The 10,000-nt window shown below is 46.1% G+C and overlaps 1 protein-coding gene across 2 annotated transcripts in view; it reads right to left on the bottom strand.

Moving 5' to 3' along the window:
- Positions 1-10,000, bottom strand: part of LOC139553968 (prospero homeobox protein 1-like) — a 59,319-nt gene that overhangs the window by 959 nt on the left and 48,360 nt on the right. For both annotated transcript variants that reach the window (XM_071366794.1, XM_071366795.1), the window contains exon 7: positions 1-4,960. This exon is cut by the window's left edge and continues 959 nt beyond it. In XM_071366794.1, the coding sequence (XP_071222895.1) occupies positions 4,775-4,960 (186 nt within the window). In that variant the 3' untranslated portion in view covers positions 1-4,774. The remainder of the gene's footprint in view (positions 4,961-10,000) is intronic.

Raw genomic sequence — 10,000 nt, 5'->3', positions numbered from 1 at the left:
AGGGGCCCCGAGTAGAGGTCTGAGAACCCCTGGTTTAGAATCATTGATTCCGCTCAGTTGATTTCATTTCAGAAAGTACTACTCTTCTTTTTAGCAGTCCTAGCTAGTTTAGTCCATCTATTTAGCCACAGTTAGCAGTCCTAGCTAGTTTAGTCCATCTATTTAGCCACAGTTAGCAGTCCTAGCTAGTTTAGTACGTCTAATTATCCCCAGTTAACAGTCCTAGCTAGTTTAGTCCATCTATTTATCCCCAGTTAACAGTCCTAGCTAGTTTAGTACGTCTATGTATACCCAGTTAGCAGTCCTAGTTAGTTTAGTCCATCTATTTATCCCCAGTTAGCAGTCCTAGCTAGTTTAGTCCATCTATTTATCCCCAGTTAGCAGTCCTAGTTAGTTTAGTACATCTATTTAGCCACAGTTAGCAGTCCTAGCTAGTTTAGTCCATCTATTTATCCCCAGTTAACAGTCCTAGTTAGTTTAGTCCATCTATTTAACCACAGTTAGCAGTCCTAGCTAGTTTAGTACGTCTATTTAGCCACAGTTAGCAGTCCTAGTTAGTTTAGTCCATCTATTTATCCCCAGTTAGCAGTACTAGCTAGTTTAGTACGTCTATTTAGCCACAGTTAGCAGTCCTAGCTAGTTTAGTCCATCTATTTATCCCCAGTTAGCAATCCTAGCTAGTTTAGTACGTCTATTTAGCCACAGTTAGCAGTCCTAGCTAGTTTAGCTGAACTAGCATGCTGAGCTGACATAGTATCACTGTAAGTCAGAGAAGAGAATATAGAATCTTATAGAATCTTATAGTTTTACAATTCAGTTCTGTTCAGCTAGTCTGAGTTTAGCTAGTTGCTCACGTCACTTCAGTTTAGCTAGTTATGTTAAGCCTCAGCTAGAAGTTGGAGCTAGTTTGACCAAACTAACTCTAGCTAGCCCTGGTACTGATAGAACAGTGAAGAGAAGAGAGGAGAGAATCCTCAAGAATTATACAGCTTCACAGCTCAGCTCAGTTCAGTTTACATCAGTCAAAATACTAGTCAGAGTTTAGCTAACTTTAGCTTCAGCTAACAACCGGGAGGCTAACACTCACATCGAGAGTTGGGGGGGGGTGGGGGGGGGGGGCACAGTCAAAACATCCGATGAGTCTCAGAAGGAGAAGAAGAAGAAAAACATGAAAAAATAAACAACAACAACATCAACAACAACAACAGACAGCTGGGTTGGAAGTGTTGCTTTGGGGTCCGGTGAATGTTACTGTACTTCATAATCCAAACACTCGGCAGAGTGTCTGATCTCCTTCATACGTTACAGTCCATGGAGGGAGGTACGGGAGTGTGCTGGATATGAAGGGCTATTGTTTGTTTCCGTGTAGTGGAGGGGGAACAGTGTACGTCTTGAAAAAGGAACTTATCCCAAACGTACACGGTAGAAACGCTCCGTTCCACAACGTCTCAACGTGTCTTTCTGTTTATGAATAGAAGGAAGATGCAGTCTTCTTACCATCACGGTGCTGAAGGAGGGAGTTGGACGGTTTAATTTGGACACTTTGTTAAAATAAAATAAAAATGTCTGAGCGTCTGAAATGTCCACAGTAGAAATGACGCTCGTCTCTTCATCCTCGTCCCGAGGAGAAGTTGTCTGTAGGTTTTCGTCGCTCTCCCAGCTTAGATTTTTTTTTTTTTTACTGGAGCGTAAAAAAACATTTAAGGTGTAGATACAAAACAATACGGTCTAATCTCTCAAATGTTATCTAAAAATCACTGTTTTTCACTTTAAAGTTATTTTAAAACAATTACTTTTTTGTTGTTGAGTGAGGACCACTGAGTGTACAAAATATTAGGAACACCTGCCCTTTCCATAACATAGACTAATCAGGTGAATCCAGGTGAAAGCTATGTTATAGGTTATTGATGTCACTTCGTTGTAGATGAAGGGGAGGAGACAGGTTATTAAATCATGATTTTTAAGCATTGAGATAATTGTGACATGGATTGTGAATGTGTGCCATTCAGAGGGTGAATGGGCAAGACAAAATATTTAAATGCCATTGAACGGGGTATGGTAGTAGGTGCCAGGTGCACCGGTTTGAGTGTGTCAAGAACTGCAACGCTGCTGGGTTTTTCACGTCAACAGTTTCCCGTGTATATCAAGAATGGTCCACCACCCAAAGGACATCCAGCCAACTTGACACAACTGTGAGAAGCATTGGAGTCAACATGGACCAGCATCCCTGTGGAACGCTTTCGACACCTTGTAGAGTCCTTGCTCCAACAAATTGAGGCTGTTCTGAGGGCGCAACTCAATATTAGGAAGGTGTTCCTAATGTTTTGTACACTCAGTGTATTTGTAAGTACTGTGACATGGCTGCAGACATATACTTTTCAAAGCGCTCCATTCCTCCAAATATATACAGTACCAGTCAAAAGTTTGGAACACCTACTCATTCAAGGTTTATTTGTTATTTTTACTATTTTCTACATTGTAGAATAATAGTGAAGACATCAAAACTATGAAATAACACATATGGAATCATGTAGTAACCAAAAAAGTGTTAAACTAATACAAATATATTTGAGATTCTTCAAAATAACCACCCTTAGCCTTGATGACAGCTTTGCACACTCTTGGCATTCTCACAACCAGCTTCACCTGGAATGCATTTCCGATAGTCTTGAAGAAGTTCTCACATATACTGAGCACTTGTTGGCTTCTTTTCCTTCAATCTGTGGTCCAACTCATCCTAAACCATCTCAATTGAGTTGAGGTCAGGTGATTGTGGAGGCCAGGTCATCTGATGCAGCACTCAATCACTCTCCTTCTTGGTTTACACAGCCTGGAGTTGTGTTGGGTCATTGTCCTGTCGAAAAACAAATGATAGTCCCACTAAGCGCAAACCAGATGGGATGGCGTATCGCTGCAGAATGCTGTGGTAGCCAGGCTGGTTATGTGTGCCTTGAGTTCTAAATAAATCACAGACAGTGTCACCAGCAAAGCACCCCCACAACATAACACCTCCTCCTCCATGCTTCATGGTGGGAAATACACATGCAGAGATCATCCGTTCACCCACACTGAGTCTCACAAAGACACAGTGGTTGAAACCAAAAATCTCAAATTTGGACTCATCAGACCAATGGACACATTTTCACCGGTCTAATGTCCATTGCTCGTGTTTCTTGACCCAAGCAAGTCTCTTCTTCTTATTGATGTCCTTTAGTAGTGGTTTCTTTGCAGCAATTCAACCATGAACGTCTGATTCACGCAGTCTCCTCTGAACAGTAGATGTTGAGATGTGTCTGTTACTTGAACTCTGTACAGCATTTATTTAGGCTGCAATTTCTGAGGCTGGTAACTAATGAACTCATCCTCTGCAGCAGAGGTAACTCTGGGTCTTCCTTTCCTGTGGTGGTCCTCATGAGAGCCAGTTTCATCATAGCGCTTGATGGTTTTTGCGACTGCACTGCAAAGGTCTAGAAATGTTCCGGATTAACTGACCTTCATGTCTTAAAGTAATTATGGACTGTCATTTGTCTTTGCTTATTTGAGATGTTCTTGCCATAATAGGGACTTGGTATTTTACCAAATAGGGCTATCTTCTGTATACCACCCCTACCTTGTCACAACACAACTGATTGGCTCAAACGCATTAAGAAGGAAAGAAATTCCACAAATTATTTCATGAAGCTGGTTGAGAGAATGCCAAGAGTGTGCAAAGCTGTCATCAAGGCAAAGGGTGGCTACTTTGAAGAATCTCTAATATAAAATATATTTAGATTTGTTTGACTTTTTTTGGTTACTACATGATTCCATATGTGTTATTTTATAGTTTTTTAATGTCTTCTTCACTATTATTCTACAATGTAGAAAATAGTAAAAAAATAATAAAGAAAAACCTTGGAATGAGTAGGTGTGTCTAAACTTTTGACCGGTACTGTAGTTGTCTGTAAGTGTTCTGTGGAAAACCATTACTCTCCCAGCTTTGTCAAACCAGATGCAAAAAAACATAAGGTCCCCCCAAAACATATATAGAGGTCAAAGTGTAACATTTAATTTTAAAAAATCATACGCAGACAGTTCAGATTAGGAAACCATGATCAGTTGATTTTGCACCAATTAGATCATCACTCTACGTTAATATGGTAATTCATCCACCAGGTTCTGCACACACTTGTATGATGGCTGCTGCGTGCCCTGGTGCTCTCTGGCTGTAATGTGTTTTACTCGCGTGTCTGTTTGGTTCTGTCGTTCCTTCCTGCAGGGGGGATTGGTACCTTGTTCTCTTCCTGTTGTTGTTGTTAACACGATGGCAGAGAGCTCCCCGGAAGGAGCAGAGCCTAACGCCAAGACTAACATACTGTATTGTAATTCTCATAAACGGTTCAACAAACACGTGGCGTTTAAATGTCATTAAAAACTGTGAATTTGTACAGTTTTTAAAACAAAACTTTTGTAACTTAAAAGAAAAATGTATTTCTTTATGTTACTTTTTTTGAGTGTGGACCTTAATGTTTTTACACAGTAACCTCTATAACACCTAACATCTCTCTAAGTGCAGCCGGACGTTCACTCTTGTCCCGAAACGTCCCGAAACGTCCCGTTATTCCACTGCACACAGACGTCAATTCATTATCTGTTCCACGTCGGTTCAACATCATCTTATTGACATGATGTGGAAACAACGTTGATTCAACCAGTGTGTGCCCAGCGTTATGTCATGTCACGTTATGTCATGCCACGTTATGTCATGTCACGTTATGTCATGTCACGTTATGTCACGTTATTCGTGTAGCAGGTCCTGCAAACAGTTGGGTGATTTGAAGACCTCTGGCATCTCACTGTCCAGTTTACAGATCACTTTATAGATGGCCTTCTTCCAGGATGGGTCCACGTCTTTTCCTGCTACTATGGCGTTGAAAAACTCCCTCAATGTGATTTGGGACACTTCTAGGAAACGCTCTGGAACCTGGATGGAGGGAGAGGGAGAGGGAGAGGGAGAGAGAGAGAGAGAAAAAGAAAGAGAGGGAGAGAGAGAGAGAAAAAGAAAGAGAGGGAGAGAGAGAGAGAGAGAAAAAGAAAGAGAGGGAGAGAGAGAGGGAGAGAAAGAGAGAGGGAGAGAGGGAGAGAGAGAGAGAGAGAGAGAGAGAGAGAGAGAGAGAGAGAGAGAGAGAGAGAGAGAGAGAGAGAGAGAGAGAGAGAGAGAGAGAGAGAGAGAGAGAGAGAGAGAGAGAGGGAGGGAGGGAGAGGGAGAGAGAGAGAGAGGGAGAGAGAGAGAGAGAGAGAGAGAGGGAGAGAGGGAGAGAGAGAGTGACGTTAAAAGCACCAGGTTATGTCTGAAGGCTGTGTTTAGCAGAAGACATCTATCTGCAGGTAGTCTAGCGTTACAGCCACCCTGAGGTTACAAGTCAAGCACGCCATAGTATTCACACAACAGACTAAATGCGTTGTTACTGCTGTGGCTTTTCCTCATTTGAATTGTGACAGATTTTCTCCAAAAGATCCTAATAAAAAATCAAAGAGACCCACTTTCCCCTTTTCTACCTCTATGAATATAGCTACAGCTTCCCTTTTACAAGATAATATAATATTACAAGATAATATAGGACCTGGACTGTTTCGTCCTCCCTGTGTTCGTGTCTCCCTCCTGACAGCGACATCATGGGAATTTGCTTAGAAGGGGCGAGAGAGACCGGCGGGGCCCCTATTGATTTTGTTAGTCGTTCTCACTCAAATATCATATTAGAAACTGTTAACATTTCCCTCCGCCCCCATGGCAAAACGAGTTCAATAAAATGTCTTATAAAATTGCAGAAAACTTGCTTTTAAAAAAAGGCAACATTTTGTCTATGCCCCATGGCAAAATGTGTATAATCGCAGGAAATTAACTCTAAAACTTAAATGTTTTCTCTCCGCTGACAAGAGGGGGACTGTCACGTTCCTGACCTATTTCTGTTAGTTTTTGTGTGTTAGTTGGTCAGGACGTGAGGTTGGGTGGGCATTCTATGTTTTCTGTTTCTGTGTTGGTTTTGGGTTACCTGGTATGGCTCTTAATTAGAGGCAGGTGTTTGGCGTTCCTCTAATTAAGAGTCATATTTAGGTAGGCGTTGTCACAGTGTTTGTTTGTGGGTGATTGTCTCCTGTGTCAGTGTTTGTCGCACCATACGGGACTGTTCGGTTTGTGTAGTCATTTTGTCCTATTCGTGCGTTCTTCTTGTTTTATGTAAGTTCGTCGTATAGGTCTGTCTACACCGTTTGTTGTTTTGTTAGTTTAGTTAAGTTCGTGTTTTCGTTTAATAAATATGTGTTCAAACTCCACTGCGCCTTGGTTCGATCAATACTCCTCCTTTTCGGTAGAAGAGGAGGAGGACCGCCGATACAGAATCACCCACCAACACGCTAAGACCAAGCGGCAAGGGAGAACGAAACGGAGTAAGGGACAGGAGAGAAAGGAGCAATGGACATGGGACGATGTTTTGGATGGAAAGGGTTGCTACACTTGGGAGGAGATCCTGGCTGGGAGGGATCGCCTCCCATGGGAACAGGTGGAGGCATTGAGGAGAGCAGAGGCTACCTGGGAGAGGAACCGGAGCTATGAGGGAACGCGTCTGGCACGGAAGCCAAAAAAGCCCGTGAGTAATTCCCAAAAATTTCTTGGGGGGGGGCTAGGAGATAGTGGGCCTAGGGCAGGTAGGAGACCTGCGCCCACTTCCCAGGCTTACCGTGGAGAGCGGGAGTACGGGCAGGCGCCGTGTTACGCAGTAGAGCGCACGGTGTCTCCTGTACGAGTGCATAGCCCAGTGCGGGTTATTCCACCTCCCCGCACTGGTAGGGCTAGATTGAGTATTGAGCCAGGTGTCATGAGGCCGGCTCAACGCGTCTGGTCTCCAGTGCGTCTCCTCGGGCCGGCATACATGGCACCTGCCTTACGCATGGTTTCCCCGGTTCGCCTACATAGCCCGGTGCGGGTTATTCCACCTCCCCGCACTGGTCGGGCAACCGGGAGTATTCAACCAGGTAAGGTTGGGCAAGCTCAATGCTCAAGAGTGCCAGTACGCCTCCACGGTCCGGTATTTCCGGCACCACCTCCCCGCCCCAGCCTAGTACCTACAGTGTCTACACTACGCACTAGGCTACCAGTGCGTATCCTGAGCCCTGTTCCTCCTCCACGCACTCTCCCTGTAGTGCGTGTATCTAGCCCGGTGCCTCCAGTTCCGGCCCCACGCACTAAGCTACCTGTGCGTCTCCAGAGCCCTGAACCCACTGTATCTTCTCCCCCTACTAATCCTGATGTGCTTGTCCTCAGCCCGGTGTCACCAGTGCCGGTACCACGCATCAGGGATAGAGTAGGCTTTGAGAATACAGTGTGCCCTGTCCCTGCTCCCCGCACTAGTAGGAAGGTGCTTATCATTAGCACGGTGCCTCCAGTTCCGGCACCACGCACCAGGTCTACAGTGCGCCGTATCCGGCCAGAGCCATCCGTCTCCCCAGCGCCATCTGAGCCATCCGTCTCCCCAGCGCCATCTGAGCCATCCGTCTCCCCAGCGCCATCTGAGCCATCCGTCTCCCCAGCGCCATCTGAGCCATCCGTCTCCCCAGCGCCGTCTGAGCCATCCGTCTGCCAGGAGCCTGCAAAGCCGCCCGTCTGCCATGAGCCTGCAAAGCCGCCCGTCTGCCATGAGCCTACAGAGCCGTCAGCCAGACAGGAGCCGCTAGAGCCGTCAGCCAGACAGGATCTGCCAGAGCCGCCAACCAGACAGGATCTGCCAGAGCCGCCAACCAGACAGGATCTGCCAGAGCCGCCAACCAGACAGGATCTGCCAGAGCCGCCAACCAGACAGGATCTGCCAGAGCCGCCAACCAGACAGGATCTGCCAGAGCCGCCAACCAGACAGGATCTGCCAGAGCCGTCAGAGAGCCATGAGCAGCCAGAGCCGTCAGAGAGCCATGAGCAGCCAGAGCCGTCAGAGAGCCATGAGCAGCCAGAGCCGTCAGAGAGCCATGAGCAGCCAGAGCCGTCAGCCTGCCATGAGCGTCGAGAGCCGTCAGCCTGCCATGAGCGTCGAGAGCCGTCAGCCTGCCATGAGCGTCGAGAGCCGTCAGCCTGCCATGAGCGTCGAGAGCCGTCAGCCTGCCATGAGCGTCGAGAGCCGTCAGCCTGCCATGAGCGTCGAGAGCCGTCAGCCTGCCATGAGCGTCGAGAGCCGTCAGCCTGCCATGAGCGTCGAGAGCCGTCAGCCAGCCATGAGCATCGAGAGTCGTCAGTCAGCCATGAGCTGCCCTTCAGCCTGAAAAGGCTAGATACCCAGAACTGCCCATCAGTCCAGAGCTGTCTCTCTGTCCGGAGCTGCCTTTCAGTCCGGAGTTGCCCCTCTATCCTGATCTCCCTCTCTATCTTTATCTACCTCTATAGTCTTATCTATCCCTCTGTCTTGGTTTATCTCTCTGTCCCGGTATTGTCATTATTAGATTTGTTATTAGGAGGATTTTGTGGGGCAGGTAAGAGGGTGGACATTCTTGAGGGGAGGGGGCTAGGATGGATTATGGTGGGGTGGGAACCGCGCCCGGAGCCTGAGCCACCACCGTGGTTAGATGCCCACCCAGACCCTCCCCTAGACTTTGTGCTGGTGCGTCCGGAGTTCGCACCTTGTGGGGGGGGTACTGTCACGTTCCTGACCTATTTCTGTTAGTTTTTGTGTGTTAGTTGGTCAGGACGTGAGGTTGGGTGGGCATTCTATGTTTTCTGTTTCTGTGTTGGTTTTGGGTTACCTGGTATGGCTCTTAATTAGAGGCAGGTGTTTGGCGTTCCTCTAATTAAGAGTCATATTTAGGTAGGCGTTGTCACAGTGTTCGTTGTGGGTGATTGTCTCCTGTGTCCGTATGTTATGTTCGTACCACATGGGACTGTAGCGTTTGTTTGTTTCGTTTCGTTTCGATGTCGTCTGTTTCCTGTACGTAAGTTTATGTTTAGTTATGTAAGTTTATGTTCAGGTCTCGTCAACGTCGTTTTGTTATTTTGTAGTTTTGAAAGTGTTTTGTTTCGTTTCGTGTTGCCATCTTTATCGTTGTTATAATAAAGATGGCTTATTTCCCACAAGCTGCGTTTTGGTCTTCAGATCCCTCTCTCCTCACCTCCTCCGAGGATGAGGAGAGCGACAGCCGTTACAGGGACCGCTAACATGTTTTGCTTGCACAATGTCGCTTAGGGTCCCCAAAAGGCTAGAGCCAGGTCTGATTGCATGTGTGGGTATGGATGTGTATATGCAGACCCGGGAGACACTGTGGCCCCTCATAATGAGTTCAGATTTTTGCCCCCATTCAAAGTTGACCATCCCTGGTTAAAACCTATTTATTGTCTTGATTTATGATGTGTGTGTGTGTGTGTGTGTGTGTGTGTGTGTGTGTGTGTGTGTGTGTGTGTGTGTGTGTGTGTGTGTGTGTGTGTGTGTGTGTGTGTGTGTGTGTATGTTAACTCTATTCCAGTGATTAGAGGACTGTTTGTCACCTCTACTCTCATTGTGGTGACACTCAGCTGTTGGCCTTTTGTTATGAGGGGCCACACACACACACACACACACACACACACACACACACACACACACACACACTTCCACACACACCACATACCCGGCTGCTACTGTCCATTATCTATTCTGTTGCCAAATCACTTTACTCCTACCTATATGTAAATAGCTACCTCATTAACCTCGTACCACTGCACATCGACTAAAGTACTGGTACTCCCTGTATATAGCCATGTTATTACCTGGTACTCCCTGTATATAGCCATGTTATTACCTGGTACTCCCTGTATATAGCCATGTTATTACCTGGTACTCCCTGTATATAGCCATGTTATTGCCTGGTACTCCCTGTATATAACCATGTTATTACCTGGTACTCCCTGTATATAGCCATGTTATTACCTGGTACTCCCTGTATATAGCCATTTTATTACCTGGTAGTTCCTGTATATAGCCATGTTATTACCTGGTACTTCCTGTATATA

This window comes from Salvelinus alpinus, chromosome 25, assembly GCF_045679555.1.
Source record: "Salvelinus alpinus chromosome 25, SLU_Salpinus.1, whole genome shotgun sequence".
NCBI classification, from domain to species: domain Eukaryota; kingdom Metazoa; phylum Chordata; class Actinopteri; order Salmoniformes; family Salmonidae; genus Salvelinus; species Salvelinus alpinus.
The sequence above is the reverse complement of the archived record's forward strand: the minus strand, read 5'-3'. Positions and strand labels throughout refer to the sequence as shown.